Below are 23,959 nucleotides of genomic sequence, written 5' to 3'. Positions count from 1 at the left end.
GAGATGGCTTTTAATGACCCTCAAAAAAGTTGTGCACTCTTATATAATAGCTTATATAATAATTCTAGAAATTGCACTTTTTACAAAATTTTATTGAGCTTACCTTGACATATCCTCCAGAAGAAACAAGCACTTTACCATCAGGAGAAAAATGAAGGCCTGTCACCCAGCCTCCATGTGCTGATCCTCCTTCATTTGTTGTGGCAGAAGAATACGAGTGAAGTAGTTTACCTGTTGAGACACTCCAAATCTGTAAATAGAAATGCAGTCAAGTATTAGAGTTATAACTTTTTGTAAGCTATCTTAGAAAATACAACTGGTGTTGAAATAGGAACAAAATAATAAATCCAGCTACTAGTGTTTATGGAATAAGGCACAGTATCTTGTAGATTAGTCACCTTGTGAAACCTCCATAACTTCCTAAATGTATTATTTTATCCAAGCTAAATAGACCATTCTTCCTTTTAAATTAATAAGAATCAATGGTCTCCCTTTGATTTTAAAATGTAAACAACCTTGAAACCAGACACCAGTTTGGTCTAGTAATTATAAACCAGGCAACTGTGAGTTCTAGTCCTGCCTTAGGCATGGAAGCCATCTGGGTGACTTTAGGCCAGTCACTCTGTCAGACCATCTCACCTCAGTTGTTGTAAAAATAGGAGGAGGGGGGAATGTTAAGCATGTTCACTGTCTTTAATTATTTATAAAAATAATAAATGGGATTAAAAAAAATCTAAAACCAGTATTGGATAACAGGCACTGAAGTAGATATTGCCTATTGTTTTAACTGGAATGTTAAACATATTAAAAATTATGTGGTATAAGAGTGCTACAGGGAATTTGGAAATTTTGGCTTTTTCTTTTTCTTCCAGGTAGTTCTCACTTAGCAATTGGGACTATTTCTACTCACTAAGCAATGTGGTTGTAAAGTATGACTGCACTGCTTAATGACAGCAATCTTGAAGTCCCAGTTGCATGATTAATCAACTCCCACAGTTGTTTAATGAGGCAACTTCCTCCCAGTTTCCCACAATCAAGTCAATGAGGAGGCAGGCAAAAAATTGCAAGTCCCAAGTTGGCAGGGAAGTAAGTGGCTGCTGCTGTATGGGGGAAGGAGGGAGGGGATTTGCAAAAAAGCAATGAAAGTCAAGGAGGGTATGGCACAGATCTGGGAGGATGAGTGGCAGTCAAGGCACAAGCCCAGAAGAGCTGGGGAAGGGTGTGAGTATGTAGGTGGCTTACATCAGCAACTTGCAACCTTCCCTATCAGCTTCCACAGATTGCAAATGGTTATCCCATGACCATGGGGTGCTGCAACCAATTATAAATGTGAACCAGGTGCCAACTGCCCATACTGTGACCATGTGATGCTGGGACAGCCAGAATTATGAAGACCAGTACTAACTACCATTTGTTCAGCATTGTTGTAAATTCCAACAGTGCTCATAGGTCAAGAACTATTTATAGTTATGACTACAGATAGTTCATAAATAGTTAATAAATAGTTAATAAATACTGAAACCTTTTTCTTGCTACAGAAAACATGTCCCCGAAAGACTATTTTTAAAAATTAAATGTTATTAAAGAATATTTCACAGAATAAAAACAATACAAAATTAAGAAAAGTATAAGTAAAATGATAGTAAGAAATAAAATAAAAAGACACAAAAAGAAAAAGATACAAGGCAGCATTTGACCATTATAGTGGTTATAATTGCATTTACCGTATATACTTGAGTATAAGCCGACTCGAGTATAAGCCGAGACTCCCAATTTCACCCCCCAAAACTGGAAAAAGTTATTGACTCGAGTATAAGCCGATCCGCCGTTCTGCAAGCCTCCGCCGCCGGCGGAGGCTGGATCCGTGCTCTGCAAGCCTCTGCCGCCAGCAAAGGCTCGATCCGCCATTTTGCAAGCCTGAATACACAGGAATACCCTGTGTGGCTGCGGCTCTCGGGGAAGCCCTGGCTGTCCGCTTCCTCGCTCCACGCTGCCATTCGGGGCCCGCGCGTTCCCCGGGCAAATCGCGGCACCCAGCAGGCGAGGAAACACGCCCGCTCCAGTCGCCCCCCCTTCCCTCAGTAGACGCGAAGCAAGTGACCGCCCGGAGCTTACCGAGGACTTGCGCGCGGCCGAGGCTTCGGTGCTTCCAGGATTGCGCGCACCTCTCCAAAGCCGCCACCGTCCGGAGACCTGCCGAAGTTTGGGGAGGTTTGGGGAGGTGCGCGCCTCCCCAAACCTCCCCAAACGTCGGCAGGTCTCCGGACCTCCGCGCCCTGCCTGCCTGCTTCTTTCCACTGCGGAAAGAAGCAGGCAGGCAGGGCGCGGAGGTCCGGAGACCTGCCGACGTTTGGGGAGGTGCGCGCCTCCCCAAACGTCGGCAGGTCTCCGGACCTCCGCGCCCTGCCTGCCTGCTTCTTTCCGCTGCGGAAAGAAGCAGGCAGGCAGGGCGCGGAGGTCTGGAGACCTGCCGACGTTTGGGGAGGTTTGGGGAGGTGCGCGCGCACCTCCCCAAACCTCCCCAAACTTCGGCAGGTCTCCGGACGGCGGTGGCTTGGGAGAGGTGCACGCGATCCCGGAAGCACCAAAGCCTCGGCCGCGCACAAGTCCTCGGTAAGTTTTTTTTGTTGACTGGAGTATAAGCCGAAGTGGAATTTTTCAGCCCAAAAAGTGGGCTGAAAAATTCGGCTTATACTCAAGTATATACGGTATTTTGTTCTCTCTCCCTCACTCAGTTATATTGTAGCATTCCTCTTTCCATATTTTACCCAAATCATCAACCTATATCACAACTTCATATTTTTCTGTTATGTGAATAGCTTGTTTAAAGAAATGATTCGTGACCCATTGAGGGAGGGATTTTATTTGCTGGTTTGGAGGAGGCAAAATCTTCATCCCTGCTTGAATATATACCTCTTCTTCCAACAGTGATGGACAACTTTCATTCATTGATTTAAACTTACATTTTTGAGAATGTATTAGTGAAAAAGGAGCAATTACAATTAGTAAAAAACTGTGCATGAAACTGATCATTTTGGAAAAACCTGCATTGGTTATTCCTGTAGATCAGGCGTGTGAAACTGCCGGCCTATGGGCCGGATGCGTCATGCGGAAGCTGCGCCCACCCCATTGCCGGCAATGACAAAACCGTCCCGTCACAAGTTTGACATGTCTGCTGTAGATAATCTTCATTAGCAATTGGATACTGTAGATGTGTATGTACCTTTCCTTATCCTATTAAGTTTCATGCAACGTCTGATATTATAGTATAAACTTGCAAGATAAAAGTTGGAAATACTGTTTTGCAGCACTTCTGTTCATTCCTCAGCAGATGATTCCAACTGGTAACCATGGGAGTAGTGCGATCCTATCATCCTATATGAGGTGACAATGGAATCCATGCTCATTCTAATGTTATTTAATGCCTATATAAAACCACTGGCAGTGGTCATTTGTCAGTTCAGGATGAGAAATCATCGGTATGCTGATGATACTCAATAATACATTTCATCCTAGCTAGGCAGGGAATACAGTAGATGATGTAACTCAGTATCTAGACAGTAAGAGAATAGATGGCAAAAGAAAAGTGATTGAATCCCAGCAAGATGGGGTTGCTATTTGTTCAGAAACTGTTAGGTATGCCATCATCCCTTACACTTGCTGTAAATGGGATCAAGCTGATCTTGCAAGCATCTTAGTGTTGTGATAGAACAAATAAAGTAAAAAAGGTCTATTGTTCATGTCACATGATCTCCCAGATATACATACTATTCTTATACTTTGAAAAGTGTAAACTATAAAACTGACCTGGAAAAAATGTTAATAAGCAGTTAAACTTGGGCAAGACCTTTCTCAGATAGAAGAGGAAGTGAAAAGGGGCTGATGTGCTGGCAGGAAAATGAAAATTAGTTCATCCTGGAATGAGAATTGTTGGAGTTTGAGGAGGACAAGAAAATGTTAGAGAAGATGGAAACAAACCAGAGTGGCTCAGGAGATGACTACTGAAAGTGGGAGGCAGCCAATGGAATATACTTAATGACTTCAAGAAGCCATTCTGAGTTTAGAAAAGGCATTAGTTTGCATAGTTAGCACACACATTTGACCAAACTGGTAATAAATCAGGTTATTGTTTCTGATGACATATTCGTAGTAGAAAAATGCATCTTTGCACAGCTCAAAACAATACTAATTTTTTTCCTATATCTGTTGATGGAAAAAGGCATGTGAAAGAAATGTAAAGAGAGAAAAAAAATCATGTAGTTTTGTATTTCTGTATTTATATGTTCTACAAGAGCAGTAGCTGGGAATTTGTTAGCTAGCTTTGGTTTATCTATTAGCTGCAATAGAAAACCTACTGACAGTGACTCATGCCATCACTACCTTGAGGCTGCATTATTGCAATATACCTTAATTACTGCTGCTCCTGATACTGAAGACGGAGTTGGCATGCAGAGCTACTTTAATGATATGAACTCTATCTTGTTCAATGAAGCCATGGGAGAATTCTGCAAGTTCTTTCACTGTAGAAAGATTATTTCGGGGGTGGGGGTGTGTGTCTACTACTGAGAAAGCCTGTTTCTAGTTTCCAACCATTTTCTTAGCTATCTTAGTTCTACAGAGGTAAATGCATTCTTTATTCCTAACGTTATTTTTTTGTTAACAGAAAAAATCCTTGAAATCCCTCTTTACCTCTTTAATATTCTTGCTTTGAAGTGATAGCAAAACCATCCAAAACTCATCAACATAAAAAAACCTATCAATCCAGAGCAATTATATTATATTATATTATGCCAAATATTAAATAATGAAAAATAAAATACCCTTATTTCTCCGTGGTCATCTCCTGTTGCCAATAATTCATTATTAAGAGAAAATGTACAGCATCTCACACAATCTTTGTGGCCACTCAAAGTATGAAGAGCTGATGAACTTCTGAAGCTCCATATCTGAAGATTTAAAATATTAAAATATTAAGCACATGAACATACAAATAATACTTACACCTCATTCAGTCAGATACCAAAATTGGTATCTGAACTTCATAGATGATTTAGAGGACGGTGAAAATTATAAGTGTTGAAATGTGATCCCGAGCAGAATAAACTAAAAAAAGTATTTCTAAGATCAGACACCTGGATGTAGTTATCCAAGGCCTAATTTTGCCTTGAGCTTTGATGGCATGAATGAGCAGCAGCAAGCACTTTTCCTAAAAACAGTGTGCAGGTTTAAATTTACTTTAAACAAATCTATTTTCTCACATAGGGGCTAGGAACATTGAATATATAGACAGATCTCAAATTATCCTTTAACAATCTGATGCAGTACATTAATAGGAATGATGTTAATGAGGATGCAGGAGAATAACAGGAACAAATGGATTTTGTCTAAACAGACATTTACAATGATCAATATTAATTTATAGTATTAGGCAGTCTGTGGATAGAAAGTAGGTACATTTAAGTTCCGATTCATATAAATGAAAGAGAAGCCAGTGTGCAACTCTTTCACTGAAATCAATATAATAAAAGAACTACTTATCACTTCTGGGGAAGAAACACTGAACTGAAAATGGCTCCCATCTCAACTAAAAGCAGAGCTGATGACTGTGGTGGAATGAAGTGCCAGTGAGTGGACTGGCTCTTTGGGATTCCTCTCTGGACAAAGAGAGGTTGGGATCGTTCTCAGGTGTTCCAGACAGCTGCTCCTCATGAGGATACCGCAAGACAGCAGTCCCCAGTTGTTTAGAACAGGGGTCCCCAACCTGTGGGCCATGGCCCACTACCAGGGTGTGGCCTATTTGTAACTAGCCGTGTGAATGGTGGGCTGGCATGTGCGCAGCCCGACTCATACAAGTGGCAGGCGCCGGTGCTCACAACCCCACTTACAAATTATCTCAAATTATCCTTTAACAATCTGATGCAGTACATTAATAGGAATGATGTTAATGAGGATTCAGGAGAATAACAGGAACAAATGGATTTTGTCTAAACAGACATTTACAATGATCAATATTAATTTATAGTATTAGGCAGTCTGTGGATAGAAAGTAGGTACATTTAAGTTCCAATTCATATAAATGAAAGAGAAGCCAGTGTGCAACTCTTTCACTGAAATCAATATAATAAAAGAACTACTTATCACTTCTGGGGAAGAAACACTGAACTGAAAATGGCTCCCATCTCAACTAAAAGCAGAGCTGATGACTGTGGTGGAATGAAGTGCCAGTGAGTGGACTGGCTCTTTGGGATTCCTCTCTGGACAAAGAGAGGTTGGGATCGTTCTCAGGTGTTCCAGACAGCTGCTCCTCATGAGGATACCGCAAGACAGCAGTCCCCAGTTGTTTAGAACAGGGGTCCCCAACCTGTGGGCCATGGCCCACTACCAGGGTGTGGCCTATTTGTAACTAGCCGTGTGAATGGTGGGCTGGCATGTGCGCAGCCCGACTCATACAAGTGGCAGGCGCCGGTGCTCACAACCCCACTTACACAAAACCATATCCTCTTCCCCCCACCCCCCCACCATGCCAGGCCGCCAACCTGGAAAGGTTGGTGAATGCTGGTTTAGAACTTTGGGAACACCAGATGGAACACCACCTTTGCCCAAATTGCAGTCAGCACCTTATGGACATAGGATTTACACACTTCCTTTTCTAATCCCTTTTGGAAATTGTTATTAATTGCTTTTCAGCTATTAGGAGTCCTTGGAATGACAGGTTTTATAGCATTGGGTGAATCTCCTTTGATACTTCCAAAAAGAAGTTTTAAATCCAGGTTTAAGGATTTTAAAAAATTCTTTTTTGGAATAAACAGGAAAAGGGTATTAGAATATTGATTTTGGAAATTTACAAATGGACTAAGGATCCAGCAGGATTTGAAATAAGATTTTAAAATTAATTATAAGAATTCTTCCTTTTTTAAAAAAAATGTCAGGATGGGACTTTGAAGGTTGGATGTTAGACGGAATCAGAAGGAACTGAAAGTTACAATTAAAGAACACTTACATTTGACTGATCAACACAGAATGAAGCAAAATATTTTAACACAGGATGTATTGAGGGATATTTGTGAACAATGGAACCAGAAGTTAATTTTAAGACTGTCTGCATCATAGACAGATTGTATTTAAAGATGTTGTGGACGAAGAACAGGTTTTACCAGACAAGACAGACTAATCTGAAAGTGGATTTAAAAATGTCAGGCTACAAGTATGATATGGGGAAAGATTCTAAATTGGATGTACAAATGACACTGCATAGATATTTCAGACATTGGATATATAATTTTACTTTAACAAAAATCAAACTTATGACTCCAGAAGAGTCTTTTTGACAGAAGTATATTTTACAATTTGGAAGAGATAATGGTATCATTTCATGTTATATGCTCAATAATATATCTCACAAATGAAATATCATGTAAAATATTACATAGGAAAGGGTATAAAAGGCAAAATATTGAAGTTACATCAGCTTCTGGCAAAAAACCCACATTTTTCCTTACATGGCTGAGGTTCAGACACACCTGAAACAATTTAGAAATCTTGATGTATAAATGAATTAGTAGTGATTTAATTATACAGCTGTGTTAAACTGTCTTTTCTTTTAATACAGTTCAAACACTCACGTACTGACCTTGGCAGTTTTATCAGCAGAGGTAGTAGAAAATATAGTGGCATCAGGTGAAACAGCACAAGAAAGAACAGTATCTTCATGGCAAGTAAGATCTTTTTCTAGTTTTCCAGTAAGTATATTCCAGACCTGTAAAATATAGTGAAATATACCAGTGATGAATGCTGATTGTATGTGGTTGATAAGCAAGACAGACAGACACTTACGCAAAAGGAAGAGGAGCCTGAATTTGATTCCTTTCCCAAAATGTAAGTGTATGTCTTCATGAATGAATCCAATGAAATTTTCAGCTCTGGATAAAACAAATCCTGAAAATCTCAACTCTCAACATATGTCTATATATGTATTTATGTACGCATACACATGCAAACATATAAAAACACTTCTGTCAGAAATCTCATTCCAAAAAAGGGCAGGGTCTTGGTGTGTAGGTATAGGGGTTAAAAATTACCTGTAAATAAGGTATCCCATTTATAAAATTAATGATTTCACAAATGCATAAACAGGTAGTCCTCAACTTATAACAGTTCATTTAGTGACCATTTGAAGTTACAATGGTACTGAAAAAAGTGATTTATTATTGTTTTTCACACTTATAACCATTACAGCATCCCCATGATTATGTGTTCAAAATTCAGATGATTGGCAACCGATTCATATTTATGACAGTTGCAGTATCCCGGGAATCATATGATCATCTTTTGCGACCTTCTGACAAGCAAAGTTAATGCGGAAGCCAGATTCACTTAACAACTATGTTACTAACTTAACAACTGTGCAAAAAAGATTGTAAAATGGGGCAAAATCACTTAACAAAGTTCACTTAACAATGGGCAAAATCTCACTTAGCAACGGAAATTTTGGGCTCAATTGTGGTTCTAAGTCGAGGACTACCTGTACTGACCATTTTCTTGTACATACACAAATTAGTCTCATAGATAGAAAAAAACATGACACATATTCATTCCTATGTACGGTAGGAATGGCAAAGGAGGAGGGGGAGAAAGAGAAGTGAATAACAAAGGGAAGAAGAAAGAGAAACACTGATAAATCCACCAGGCAAAAAGCTCCTCCCAGGAGTGATTAAAAGCAAAGACATCATGCTTTTCAATAACAACTTCCCCAGCCATATGCATCTCTGCCCATTGTCACATTTATAGTTCATATTAAGAAAATCCCTACAATGAGGGTTACTAAGACAAAAAGAAATTCTTATAGAATAAGTATACTAATGTAAAATTACCTTTAGAAATAGTAGCAGATGGATTTTTCAAAATGTAAGTTTAATAAATTTAATACTTTTAAACTGTAAAATAGACTATTAAAACAGAGTATTTGTATGCAGCTAATTTAATTTTACTCACTTTCTATTTAAATAGTTTTAAGCTGATAATTCCATAAAAAAAGTTCCAGATTGGTTTACTGATCAATGAGAACATGATTACTTTACTCCAGATTTTGTAATTTAAAAAGTTACAAAATAAAAGAAACAGTGACGACATGATTAGGAGTGGGGGGAAAAACCTGCAGAAAATTCAGACATACTTAATTTTCTGTTCCTTCATCACTGTATCAGTGGAACTGTAAAGTTAGTGTCCTTTATATCAGGGGTCTCCAACCCCCAGGCTGCAGTCCACTACCAGGCAGTGGCCTATTCGGAATTGGGCTGCACAACTGGCTGGCCGGAGCTTGCACGCACAGCTCTGCTGGCAAAAGCGATGGACCAGAGGGTACTCACATACGTGCATGGTGGCCCGCCTTTCGTGAAGCCCAGTTCTCCTCTCCCCCCTAGCTGGGTTAAGTTGCAAAGGTTGGAAACCACTGCTCTAGTTGTTTTGGACCAATTCCATGAGTCCTACTAGAATGCCAAAGGATGAAAACTTCTGGAAAGCATTATATTATCTATGAATGCTATAATACAAGTATTGGTGATCTTATTAAAATCTAAAAGAACAGAAATAATTTAGAAACAGAGCCACTAAAAATGAAATAGCTTTTCTTCTTATTTATCCTTCTATTTTAGCCTGATAAAATGGCTGTTTGTTGACATTAATCAAACAAAATGTGATGACATTCTTTGTAAAACAAATACAGTATATATCACCTTAACCCATTTAACTTTTATTCAGTACACATAAAATTTATATGGACTATTCTAAAATAATGAGTAAATTGATTTTTATTTACTTTAACTGTTCCATCAAATGACCATGAAAGAAGGCTTGATTGCTTCAGAAGATGAAAATTCTTGACAGATTCTTTATGTCCTTTCAGAATAATGTATTTTTCCGACTGCCAATTCCATACCTAAAAATATTGTAAACATATATTTAAATAAAATAAAGATATCTATGTGTTTTAAAGAACATTGGTTATCTTGAATATAATTTTTTTTTATCGGGAAAATATTCTAAGACACTTGTGAAAATTAGTTAACCTATGTACACTGACCTAGTGGTTAAGACACCAGGCTGGAAAGCTGAAGACTATGAGTTCCCGTCTTGCCTTAGCCATGAAAGCCAGCTGGATGATCTTGGGCTGGTCACTCTCTCTCAGCCCAATTCACCTTATAGGGTTTGTTGTAGGGAAAATAATAGGAGGAAGGTGTACTAGATATGTTCGCCACCTTGAGTTATTTGTAAAAATAATACAGGCAGGATACAAATAAATAAATAAAAATCAAATACAACTTGGGTGGCATAATGGGAATAATTCTATTCTCTTGAGGATTCAGAAATCTAACATTTATCATCTGTGAGCTATGTATTCATTCCTGACATACTTTACAATGGATAAATTCTTTTGTGTAATGAAATACTGCAAAATATTAAAATGCAATGTTTATTTTATTATGAGTACGGTAAATTATTACTAAAATGCTCAAAAGGTTTTGCTTTAAAAAAGTACAAGGATAGGATAGCATGGATAATTTCATGACTACCTCCAAAATCAGTTTTCTCTGAATGTTAATTTTTCAGAAATATGATCAGGAGAGTGCTACTGCATATGTGTTCTGCCTGTAAGTATTTGAACAGTTGAACGGTTTCTTATGGATGTATTCCCATACACTGCAAGTTTCTTACCATTTTCTATCTCCACATAACTGAAAATATAACAATATATGAATATCCCAGTAATGAAACAGGAGTTAAACAACCCAATTACAACTATAAAAGTTTGGAAACAGTTATAGTTTGTAAGCTATCATTTTTCCTATTCAATAGTTTTGACTTTTTAAAATACCGATCCTTCTGAAATAAGATTCAAAATGTAGAATTGATAAACTGTTATAAATACTGTGTTTTTTATAACAAACTGAAATAATTTGAGAAAAAATATAATTTGAAGGACTGCCTTCAAATAGTGTCAATTCCTAAACAAAACTTGCAGCATTCCTCTACCTGTATAGTTGAATCATCGGAGCTTGAAATAAGAGTTTTTCCATCAGAAGTAAACTGACAGTGCTGTACAGCTTTCCTGTGTCCCATTCTGGATTTTAAAACATTCCTATCTGATACATTTAATACCTGTTAAAATGAGATCAGGCAACAACATGTTAAGAAGAATTCAATATGGATGATTTTTTTAAAAGATCTTTTTAAAAATAGATCTTTTTGATACAAAAAAATCCTGAAAAATAGAAAATATACTTGTAAACCAAATTTTGTGACAATCTTTATAGAACTATGCTGTTATTGGAACTAAGAGATCAGGCCTTGAACTACAACAACATTAAATTTTATGCCTAGTACAGAGTTTTTCTCTTTCTGGACCCATAGGGTTAAAAAATGATTGAAAGAGACTCTTGCTCTTAAAAAAATTCAGATGTGTGGTTTAAAATGTAATAGTACCATACCCATAAAAATTCTGTATTTATTTCAGATCTGAAAAGTTATTGCCAGCAGAAATAGCTAAAGTGAACTGAACTGAACACACAGACACACAGACACACACACACACACACACACAGAGAGAGAGAGAGAGAGAGAGAGAGAGAGAGAGAGAGAGAGAGAGAGAGAGAGAGAGAGAGAGAGAGACTCTAAACTCCAAAACACAAAATAGAAATATACAAAGTCCTAAGATTATATAAAAAAAAAAAAATCAGAGGAAAAAAAAGAATGAAAAACAAGAATAGTGAAGTTGTGCCTTCTCTGCTTTGGCATCTGCCTTAGGGAACATTCTTCCCCCACAAAATTAGAAAAGCTCCATTCCTTTTGATGTTTTGGAAGGTACTTAAGACCTGGGTGTTATCAGGCCTGGGGCTCCTAGAGAACCAGAGACATGCTTAGAGGGTGCCACTGCTGAAGTAGCTATTGTTATCCTCTCTTTGCCACCGTTTTTATATCTGTCTTTATAATATTTATTTCTTAATGCGGTTTAATACTTTTATGTCTGTTGTTTTTATATTTGTTGTTTTGTTCATTTGCACACTGCACAGAGTCTCTTTGGATGAGATGGGTGGCTATACAAATTTAGTAAGTACCGTATTTTTCGGACCATAAGACGCACCTGACCATAAGACGCACCCAGTTTTTAGAGCAGGAAAACAAGAAAAAAAATATTCTGAACCAAATAGCACCAGTATACTAAAACAGGGCTTTTCAACCTTTTCATCCATTGTACCACTTTTAGGACAAGGCAATGTCCGAGTACCACCAGTCGCCCAGCAAGGTATCAAAAACCTGACCCCCCCCTAAAAAAGGAAAAAATGATAAAGTACATGTAGTCCTCGACTTACAATGATTCACTTAGTGACCGTTCAAAGTTACGACACTGAAAAAAGTGACTTATGACCATTTTTCACATTTATGACCGTTGCAGCATCCCCAGGGTCATGTGATTTACATTCGGATGCTTGGCAATCGATTCATATTTATGATGGTCACATTGTTCCAGGGTCATGTGATTGCCTTTTGCAACCTTCTGACAAGCAAAGTTAGTGGGGAAACCAGATTCACTTAACAATCATGTTACTAATTTTATTTCTCTCTCTCCTTCTCTTTCTCTCCCTCTCTCCCCCTCCCTCTTTCTCCTCTCCTTCTTTCTCTCTCTCCCTTTCCTTCTTTCCCTATTTTTCTCTTTCCCTCTATTTCTCCCTCTTTCTCTCTCTCCGTTTCCCTCCCTTTCTTTCTCCTTCTCCCTCTCTATTTTTCTCTTTCCCTCTATTTCTCCCTCTTCCTCTATTTCCCTCCCTCTTTTTCTCCTTGTCTCTCTCTCCCTTTCTCTCTCCCTCTTTCCCTCCCTTTCTTTCTCCTTCTCTCTCTCCCTTTCTCTCCCTCTCTATTTTTCTCTTTCCCTCTATTTCTCCCTCTTCCTCTGTTTCCCTCCCTCTTTCTTTCTCCTTCTCTCTCTCTCCCTCTCTCTCTATTTTTCTCTTTCTCTCTCTCTCCCTCCCTCTCCCTCTCTCCCATTGTCCCTTCCTTCTTTCCTTCCTTCCTTCTTTCTTCCTTCCCTCCCTCTTTGTCCTTCCCTCTCCGCGTTAGAGCAGTACCTACGGAGGCAGCCCTGCGGCCCGGCTTTCTCTTGCAGAAGGCAGGCTGAAACGGAGCAAGGAATGCAAATCGCCCGATCTCCCTTGCTTTGTTTCAGCCTGCTTTCTCTTGTAGCAAAGAGAAGCTGAAACCGAGCAGAGGAGATCGCAGGAGCGCGAGATCGGGCGATTCGCATTCCTTGCTCCGTTTCAGCCTGCCTTCTGCAAGAGAAAGCCGGCCGCAGGGAGATTGAAGGAGCCAATTGCAATCTCCCTTGCTTTCACTTGCGGAGGTTGGGGCTGGCCATACGGATCACCTTCGGACCATAAGACGCACCCTTGTTTTCCCCCCCACTTTGGGGCAAAAAAAGTGCGTCTTATGGTCCGAAAAATACGGTAAATAAAGGATGGATAGATGGATATTCACAGGATAGTGATGTACCATCAACATCGTGTCAATGTCTTGCAGGCATATAGATTTTCTCCTGCTTATATTAGTTCAGATTACAAGTTTATTGTGTTATTATCATAAAATATAAAAATTTCACTGGATAATTTTCTATAAAAATAACTTGTCCTCTTAAACTGAAACACTCAATTATTTTGCTCTGATACTAGATGTGTAACTGAAAGTAAGTCTGGTCTAGTGGTTAACGCACCAAGCTAAAAATCAGGAGACTTAAGTTTTAGTTCTGCCTTAGGCATCAAAGCTGGCTGGGTGACTTTGGGCCAGTCATTTTCTCAGCCTTTCTTTCTGTAGATCTCAGCCCACAATGTCAGGCTCAGGCAACAAACCACTCGGTCAGTTCTTGCCACAACAAATGGATTGACCCTCACTTAATCAAATGGATTGACCCTCACTTAATCCACAACTGAAAAAAAAGAAAAAGCCAAATCCTGCACTTATCGAAAAATGCTAGGAAGGAAAACATTGATGGGTAAACCATAAATGTGTTAAATGTGAAATGAACATCAAAAAATGAGTGTGATTCTAACATTGGCTTGAGAAATATATTCTCAATATTACAAACTTGTAGTCAGTATTAGGAAAACATATTCAATGTTCATAAAATTATTAAAACAGAATCTTCTCAAATTCATTCTCTTACTGATTTTGACTTGTATGGGGAATATAATTATAATCAAGTCAATAGTCACTGATTCAAAAATTCAATTCTAGTACTTCACCTTTACAATTCCATTTTCATCTCCATATGCAGCAAATTGTAGATCTTCACTCAAACAACAGCAGCAAATAGAAAACTTCTGTTCTTCAGTCAAATAGATAGCAAGGCCTGTAGATCCGTTAATTAGCTATAATGCAACAAATAACTGGAAATTACTGAGCATCATTTAATGTCTGTTTCTTTGCTTAGGGTGTTTTAAACTATTTTTCCCTCAGAGTTGAAAATAAGAATCAGTAACATTATTGTTAACAACAATATATAAAAAGTAATATACAGATAGATTTCATATATTCATATAAGTGGTAAATGTATATGACAAGCATATCTTCATTGTTGCTTTGGTAGTGATGCCTATACTTATTTTGTCAGTCTCATTTCTCCGACAACTATCCAGAAGCACACTGAACACACACTTGATTAATTTTAAAAGATATTCCATGCCAAAAACAGCTTATAAAGATCTTTTCAAGAAATTCTTTAAATATTCAGTGCTTTGCGAAAATGAACACCATAGCAGAGCTACGCCCTTTTCTGTTTCTTGCTTTCCATTTCCATAGCAACCTAATATTTAAGCTGAAAAATGAACAATAAGCAGCACTGCATTGTATACCCTTATTAATAAACAATTTTAGAAAAGGATGAACTTTGTAAAGATTTAACCAATTCCTGAATTCACAATTTTCTCACCCTAATAAAGGGCTAATGAACCTGAAAAAGTTATTTTTATTTAAAGAAAAGAAATTTTGATACAAGTTCTCTTGCAACGGGAAAGTCGTGCTTGTTGAATTAAAATTCTAAAAGAATTCTTAGAATGGGATGTGTCACAATCCACCAGTAGAGGGGGGTATAGCACACATACATTTCATATATGAAATGAATCCATAACATCCCCATAAGTGGAGACAGCCTACTACATTGATACCAGCATCTGTCTTTGGGTCACCATAGCAGGGGAAAAAAATATAGGTTCTTTTAGAATGCTGCTATAATACTAAAATTGGAAATGATTGCCCATGATATTGGGGGAGCATCAGAATGATAGCATAAAATTTAGAATAGAATAGAAGCAGGCAAGACTATATCCTTATTACAATAAAACTTAGGGGTCTGTTTATTTATTTATTGTATGAATTTTCACCAGATTTGTTGATAAACCCTATCTCTATGTGGACAGAGCAGTTTTACATTTATATTTAACAGCAGAGAATTCAATTAAGTCCACATCAGAACTGATGCCAGTAGATAAATATTCCTTTATTAATCCAATAAGCAATTATCTTTTATATATAAAATGAGCATATTGGGGTATGTAGATTAAGCATATTGGAGTTTTTAAATCTTATAATATATCATAGGTAATTATTTTAAGCATTAATATATGCGATCTCTTCAGGTTTTGATAGATTCAAACCTTAAATTTTGATACATTTAGACCATGTTTAAATCTTACCCCTCTGAGCAAGGTTAATACTCTTAAGAATATATCTCCAATATCAGTAATTCTCAAATATTTTAATCTCAGAACCCCTTTATATTATTAAAAATGCCTGAGTCCCCCAGAGAGTTTTGGTTTAAGTGGGCGACATCTAGAAATGTATTAGAAATAAAATATTTTAAAATATTTATTTGACTTAGACGAATCCCTGAAATGGTTTCAGGGACTCTGAGGGATCCCCAGACCACATTTTGAGAACCAATCTCCTATACAATTACATATTTAGTATGGTAATTGAATGAAAACATTGAAAGATCACCTTTTAATGAGACTGGGTACATATGGTGGAGGAATAATTGAGCTGATGGGACACATTGTTTTAAATTGTCCACTTTATACAGACACTCACCAGGAATTGTTATCTCCATTACTAAACAACCTGGTTGTTCTGACTTGTTTATCTTCAGTTAATATTATCAGATCAGACTTTACTTCTTTAACCACAGTTAAGTACTGTTCTATAGATTCATACAATATGCCATAGTATATTTTCTAATTCTAATTCCAATCCTTCTCAGATAAGTTACAACAATTATTTTCTTCTTTTTTATCCTAATTAATTGTGATTTTCTTGTTTTATTTGCTGGTCTATGACCAGCAAAAAAATAATTGATTTATTGTAGAATTGCTATCTATATATGATGGCTTAGAAGGCTGGTAATTCTGAGAGGATGTCCTCCTGACCTGCAAAAATTCAGTTGGCCTGCCAAAATCTAGTTGATTACTGTATAGCAGAGAGGATTTAGCATATTCTATACAGTGCATTCATACCCCCTTCACTTTTGTCAATTTTGTTACGCTGCAGCCTGATTTTACAGTTGTTGAAATTCATTTTTTCTTTCATTGAAAGAAAACAGAATTTTAGAAATGTTTGTAAATTTATTAAAAAGAAAAAATATCACATTGGCATATGTATGCAGACCATTTGCAACAACACATGAAATTTAGCTCTGGTGCCTCCTATTTCTCTTGATGTTGCTGACAGGTTTCTACATCTTGGAGTCGACCTGTGGTAAATTAAATTGATTGGACATGTTTTGGAAAGGCACACACCTGTGTCTGACAATGGCTACTGTAGCAGAGCAAAAGCCATGAGGTTAAAGGAACTGCAGAGCTCAGAGACAGGATTATTGTAAGGCACAGATCTGGAAAAGGCTACAATAAAATTTCTGCTGCATTGAAGGTTCCTAAGAATACAGTGGCCTCCATAATTCTCAAATGTTTGGCACAACCAGGATTCTTCCAAGAACTGGTCACCTGTTCAGGCTGAGAAATTGGGGAAGAAGGGCCTTAGTATGAGAGGTGACCAAGAACCGGATGGTCATTCTGACTGAGCTCCAGAGATCCTTTGAGGAGATGGGACGGAGTTCCAGAAGGACAAACATCACCACAGCCCTCCACCTATTTGGGCTTTATAGCAGAGTGGTTAGATGGAAGCCTCTCCTCAAAACACATGAAAGCCCTCTTGGAGTTTGCAAAAAAGCACCTGAAGGACTCTCAGACTGTGAGGAACAAAATTCTCTGGTCTGATGAAACCAGGATTGAACTGTTTGGCCTCAATTCTAAATGTTACGTCTGGAGGAAACCAGGCACAGCTCATCACTTGAGGGAAAGCTGAATGGAGCAAAGTGCAGGGATATATTCAATGAAAACCTGTTCCACAGTGCTCAGGACCTCAGACTGGGCTGAAGGTTCACTTTCCAACATGACAATGACCCTAAGCAGACAGCCAAGAGAACAGAGGAGTAACTTAGGGACAACTCTGTGAATGTCCTAGAGTGGCCCAGCCAGAGTCCTGACCAGAACCCTGTTGAACATCTCTGGTGGGACCTGAAAATGGCTGTCCAACAGTTGCTATCCAATCTAACTGAGCTTGCAAGATATGCAAGGAAGAGTGGCAGAAAATCCCCCAATCCAGGTGTGCAAAGCTTGCTGCATCAGACCCAAAAAGACTTGAGACTGTAATTGCTGCCAAAGGTGCTTCAACAAAGTACTGAATGAAGGATCTGAATACTTATGCCAATGATATTTCAGGGTTTTTAAAAATAAATTTACAGACACTTCTAAAATTCTGTTTTCACTTTGTCATTATGGGGTACTGAATAATGAGAACATTTTTTTTCAACAACTGTAGAATCAGGCTGCAGCATAACAAAATTGACCAAAGTGAAGGGGATCTGAATACTTTTGAAATGCACTGTATATCTCTGCAACCATATAGTAGTTGTCAGGAGTTTTGCAACCAAAATATGATAGTCCTAATCGTTCATGAATACACTTAAAATAAAAGCCAAGCTGTGCCAAACCTGCTAATAATTTTCAATATAAATGAAGTATCTAAACAATATTTACCTGCAAATGCTTCAGACTATCTATTGCCAAGATGTTGACTTCATTATCTAGAAATGAAACGTCTATTTCACAATTTAACACAATAGCAGAGGACTTGCATACTTTACTTGTTTCCCATATCTGTTGAAGAAAAAATGATGAATAGAAGCTATGTCATCCAAATTGTAGAAGTTTGAGCACAGATAAATTAAACTGTAAAATTTAGGGCTATAATTACTCAGTTAAAAATAAACATCAACTTTTATTTTCATCTATTAAGTTATTTAATGAATAATGTGTGTCCCGAAAATGCCTTCTTTCAAAAGGCAACTGGATTTTTCCATTTGGTTTGAAGGCATTTCACTTCTCATCATCATTTTAACCATTGTCTAAATAACTACATGTTTCTAACCTATATGGTCCATGAAAGGAAGAAGTTATATGACAGGAAAAATATAAACCCTTCCATTCTCTACCATTCAGTCAGAACTGAAGAAGCTTCTTGGATGAGAAGTGAAATGTCTTCAAGCAAAAAAAAGGAAGTCCAGTTGCCTTTGAAAAAAAGCACCTTTGGGACAACCATGACCTGGACGATTGAGAATCTCCACAGAAATTTATCTGTGTATTTTGTGAAATCATATATTAATCAAAGTCTAGTTCTTTTATTCAATTCAAAGAAGTAGACTTTGTTCCAGGTTCCATCTTTTGTCTTAACAGAACAGTTAAAATGATGCCTTCTCCATATTAACTCCTATACTATGGAGTTTTTCATCAAAAGATATTCACTAGAATTTCATTCTAGCAGAGATGTTGCACATTTCCACTTGATATGATTATGCAGTATTGTTACTACTATTTTATTTGCTTAGATGTAATATATTTACCCTATTTTCTGACTTTAAAACGAAGGATTTTTTTTAAAAAAAAATAATGAACCATCTTAAGAGTTTTTTAATTTATGTCATCCATTTCCCCTATAAGTCTCTGGGACGCTTAAGAGAGCTTTAAGAGAGCTATAAATTACATAAATACACAAAGTTTCATATTTAAAGCATTTTTCTACAGCATTGACTTATAAACAGCAGAGTATAAAATAAGGATACAATGCAACTAATTCAAATATGCTAAAGATCTGTACATATTTTGATAGGTACAATTCCTCATTTGACCCATTATGAGATCAATGCCTATATCCTGAACTTCTACTGCTGGAAAATAAAACATAAAGACAATTAGTCATTATTTTGCTGTCTGTTAAAATTTCCAACAAAGAACTGAGGGAAAAACTTACCCTTATTGTTTGGTCATCAGAAGAAGTGACAAAAAAAGACCCATCAAGAGAAAAATTCACAGAATATACCCAACTCATATGTCCTAGGCACTCAGCTATTTTTGAAATGGATTCAATATTCCATATCTAAGAGAAAAATAAAAAGACCTCTTTTAATGTAAGAACATAATTCCAGTAAATCATATCAAATAGTGACAAATCATTGTCTCCCAGTCCCAAGAGGTTTGCAAAAGGCATAATCACACTTCCTACACTGTTGTTTCTTGGTAATTGGTACTCTATTTAGAATCAGAGCTTTTCATCCATTAATGGGCCAGTATTTGTAGAATTTTTTTAACAAACATTATAATTAAAAATAGCTCACATTCAAACAGCTTCCTTTAAAATATTAGGTTGTCACCAGCAACTACGACGTTACAAAAAACACACAATACAGATGTATAGAATTAAAATGTCCTTATCTAAAAGTAAACGTAATTGAAGATTAGATTTTAATTGTTTAATTTTGCTCTATTTCAAGCCCTTTGTTATTATTTTAAAGTAGCTGGAACCATCATAGACCTTAAACAATAAATATGCATTAGAAGTATAAGATAAAAGGTAAAGGTTTCCCCGCACATGCGTGCTAGTTGTTTCCGACTCTAGGGGCCGGTGCTCATCTCCGTTTCAAATCCGAAGAGCCAGCGCTTGTCCGAGGACGTCTCTGTGGTCATGTGGCCGGCATGACTAGACGCCAAAGGCACACGGAACGCTGTTACCTTCCCACCGTAGTGGTCCCTATTTTTCTACTTGCATTTTTACGTGCTTTCGAACTGCTAGGTTGGCAGAAGCTGGGATGAATAACAGGTGCTCACTCTGTTATGCGGCACTCGGGATTCAAGCCGCCAAACTGCCGACCTTCTGATCGACAAGCTCAGCGTCCTAACCCACTGAGCCACCGCGTCCCTTTTAGAAGTATAAGATAGAAAGATATAAATAAACAAAAAAATAATGGCATACAATTACAAACTGTTAATTTGCTTTTTTGAATTTCCAAACAAAATGGTTTATCAAAGTGACATATGGACCTTAGAGTTTCACTATTTTTTTTAAGTATTATTGGTGGCATTCTGTTGTTGTTAGTTGCGAAGTCGTGTCCAAACCATCGTGACCCCATGGAATGGTGGCAGATTTCCCTGGAATTTTAATTTTTGATTTCAAATACTACATCCAAAATTATAGATATGTAGATTATTGACTTAAACTGTTAGGTATAACAGTTTTGGGGGGAAAAAAACCACAGTAATGGCTATTTGCAAGGATAAAAAAAATCTCTATTCTGACTCTTAGTATACTGCATGGATCTGCTAGCTAGATTTAAGCAACAGGATGATAGCTTATAATAGAGATGCTAGCTAGTATAGAATAGCATAAGTATGATTGGGATAAATATGGAGTTTGGTTGTATTTCTGGCATATTGGCCAAAATATGTCAAAACTAACCAGTACATGTAGTCCTTGACTTACAATCATTCGTTATGTTGTTAGTTGCGAAGTCGTGTCCGACCCATCATGACCCCATGGACAATGTTCCTCCAGGCCTTCCTGTCCTCTACCATCTTCTGGAGTCCATTTAAGCTCACACCTACTGCTTCAGTGACTCCATCCAGCCACCTCATTCTCTGTCGTCCCTTTCTTCTCTTGCCCTCAATCTTTCCCAGCATTAGGCTCTTCTCCAGTGAGTCCTTCCTTCTCATTAGGTGGCCAAAGTATTTGAGTTTCAACTTCAGGATCTGGCTTTCTAAAGAGCAGTCAGGATTGATTTCCTCTAGGACTGACCGGTTTGATCACCTTGCAGTCCAAGGGACTCACAGGAGTCTTCTCCAACACCATAGTTAAAAGGCCTCAATTCTTTGGTGTTCAGACTTTCTTATGGTCCAACTTTCACTGCCATACATTGCAACTGGGAAAACCACAACCTTGACTATACGCACTTTTGTTGGCAGGGTGATGTCTCTGCTTTTTAGTGTGCTGTCTAGATTTGCCATGGCTTTCCTTCTCAGGAGCACGCATCTTTTAATTTCTTGACTGCAGTCCCCATCTGCGGTGATCTTGGAGCCCAGGAAAATAAAATCTGTCACTACCTCCATTTTCCCCCATCTATTTGCCAGGAATTGAGAGGGCCGGATGCCATGATCTTGGTTTTCTTAATGTTAAGTTTCAACCCAAGTTTTGCACTCTCCTTCTTCACCCGCAACAAGAGGCAATTTAGTTCCTCTTCACTTTCTGCCATTAGAGTGGTATCTTCTGCGTATCTTAGATTGTTGATATTTCTCCCGGCAATCTTAATTCCAACTTCTGATTCATCTAGCCTTGCCTTTCTCATGATGTGCTCTTAATATAAGTTAAATAGGCAGGGCGACAGTATACAGCCTTGACGGACTCCTTTCTGAATTTTGAACCAATCAGTGGTTCCGTGTCCAGTTATCATTTATTTAGCAACCCTCTAAAAAATGACAACCAGTACTTGTACTTATAACCATCATAACATACCCATGGTCATATGATGACCATTTGGCAACCAGCACATATTTATGACAGTTTTAGCATCCTGGAGCCATGTGATTATCATTTCTGTCCTTCCCAGCCTGCTTCTGACAAGCAAAGTCAATGAATGGGGGAAGACAGATTTCCTTAACAACTGTGTGATTCAATTATCTGCAATGATCTGCTTAACAACTGTTGTAAGGTTGTAAAATCAGGTGTGACTCACTAACAATTGCCTTGGAATTGCAACTAGATTATTCTGCTTTGAAAAATTAATCGTGCAACCACATGCACATAGGAACAGCTTAGAATAGCTGTGGTGAACCTTGCAAATGATATGGCTATTTTAATTATATGAAAAAGAACTGGACAATATGCTATTTTGCCCAATTATACTATTTACACTGAGCTGTTGCTCATTCCTGTTCTAAACTAATACATTATAGCAACAAGAAACTTGAGGATGGAAATAATATATTTACTTACTTCAACAGAACAATGTGATAAAGCAACTGCTACTATTTGACTATTGGGACAGAAGTCACAGTATTGGATTGTGTTGTGGTGGCTCAAAACAGCCTCTGCCAATAATTCCTTGGTTTTAACATCAACAAGCTGTAAACATAATAAATATTTTAAGACATTTATTTCCCTTGTTGTTTGGAAAGTTACTTATAGTTATATAAAGTTGCAGCTGAGATATTTATGCATGCAAGCATATGGTGTGTATGTAAGAATCATAATACAAAATGATACATTTTGACTTTATAGCTGTAATATTTAGCAATGCCTCCCAACAAAACTGTCCGTCCGTCCGTCCATCCATCCATCCATCCATCCATCCATCTATCTATCTATCTATCTATCATCTATCCTGTATGTGAGCACATATTTGCACCAATAATTTCTCTGAAATATTTTTAATTACATTAATAATTTATTAAATATCTTACTCATTTCACTTAAAAAAACATTACATGTAATTGACTTCTTGCTGGTTTTCAATATCATTGACCATGGTATCAAAAACTAGGCGTGGGGAGCACAGTATTGTGATGGTTTACCTCCGTCCTCTGGGAACAGTCCCAATCAATGTTGTCATGAAAGGTTCACCCTGCTGCCCCTTGCTTTGTGAGGTGCAACAGGTTTTGGTGCTGTCTCTACTTCAAGATTTACATGAAGTCACTAGATACGACTATTACCATGGATGGTGTCTCATCAGCATGTGGATGATACACAGATGTACATCTCTGTTTCCTTCTTTAAGTCACTCATGCCCTGGTTATCTCCTGTATGGACTATTGCAATGCGCTCTACATAGGGCTACCTTGAATAGTATCCAGAAACTGCAACTGGTACAGAATGGTGCAAAACTGTGTGACCAGTTTTGGGCATCCCTAGGGTTGCATATGTAAAACATCTGCTATTTCAGCAGGTCTCCAGTACCTAACCTGCCCCAGGCCTAATAACATAACCAGATCTTCAGGACATTTAGGAATATCAAAAGTACTTAATCCAATTTGAGGAGGAAGGATGTTCCATAAGGCAGGGGCCATAGCAGAGAAAGCATGTCTCCTGTGACCCACCAAATGTAGGTTCCTAGCCAATGGAATCCACAACGTGCCCTATCTGGTAGGGCGGGCTAATATAACCAGGGAGAGGTGGTCCCTGAGAAACCCCAGTCCCATGGCATAAAGGGCTTTAAAAGTTAAAACCAGCACCTTGAATTGGACCCAGAAGCAAACCAGCAGCCAATGCAGCCTGAAAAACGGACATGTAATATGTATTGTTCAAGGAGAGCACATAACTTCCTGTGCTGCTGCATTCTGTACAGGTGAAGCTTCAGGGACAGAGGACTGAAGAATTCAAATATAAAATCTTTCAAATGCTGATTTATTTACAAAATCATAAATATATTTAAGCTCCAGGAAATGTGTTTATATCTCATTTGTACAAATATTAATGTAATGTATTTATCTCCAAAAAAGGTGGAAAGGAAAATATTCATACAGTCAATGCTATAAGGTATGAA

At 37.8% G+C, this 23,959-nt stretch overlaps 1 protein-coding gene across 7 annotated transcripts in view; it reads right to left on the bottom strand.

The window, feature by feature from the left end:
* The window catches only part of APAF1 (apoptotic peptidase activating factor 1), a 70,910-nt gene that overhangs the window by 1,207 nt on the left and 45,744 nt on the right, over positions 1-23,959 (bottom strand). For 5 of the 7 annotated variants that reach the window (XM_081331194.1, XM_081331197.1, XM_081331195.1 and 2 more), the window contains 9 exons: positions 22,414-22,542; positions 19,402-19,527; positions 18,132-18,251; positions 14,286-14,411; positions 11,029-11,154; positions 9,815-9,934; positions 7,631-7,756; positions 4,821-4,946; positions 104-250 (listed from right to left, as the gene is read on the bottom strand). In XM_081331194.1, coding sequence (XP_081187320.1) covers positions 104-250; positions 4,821-4,946; positions 7,631-7,756; positions 9,815-9,934; positions 11,029-11,154; positions 14,286-14,411; positions 18,132-18,251; positions 19,402-19,527; positions 22,414-22,542 — 1,146 coding nt within the window. Of the gene's footprint in view, positions 1-103; positions 251-3,278; positions 3,376-4,820; positions 4,947-7,630; positions 7,757-9,814; positions 9,935-11,028; positions 11,155-14,285; positions 14,412-18,131; positions 18,252-19,401; positions 19,528-22,413; positions 22,543-23,959 lie in introns of those variants that run through there. The other 2 variants (XM_081331199.1, XM_081331200.1) reach the window with 2 other exon arrangements.

Source organism: Vipera berus (genome assembly GCF_964194415.1).
Source record: "Vipera berus genome assembly, chromosome: 6".
Classification (NCBI taxonomy): Eukaryota; Metazoa; Chordata; class Lepidosauria; order Squamata; family Viperidae; genus Vipera; species Vipera berus.
Note: the sequence above shows the minus strand (reverse complement) of the source record. Positions and strands in the feature narration are given on the sequence as shown.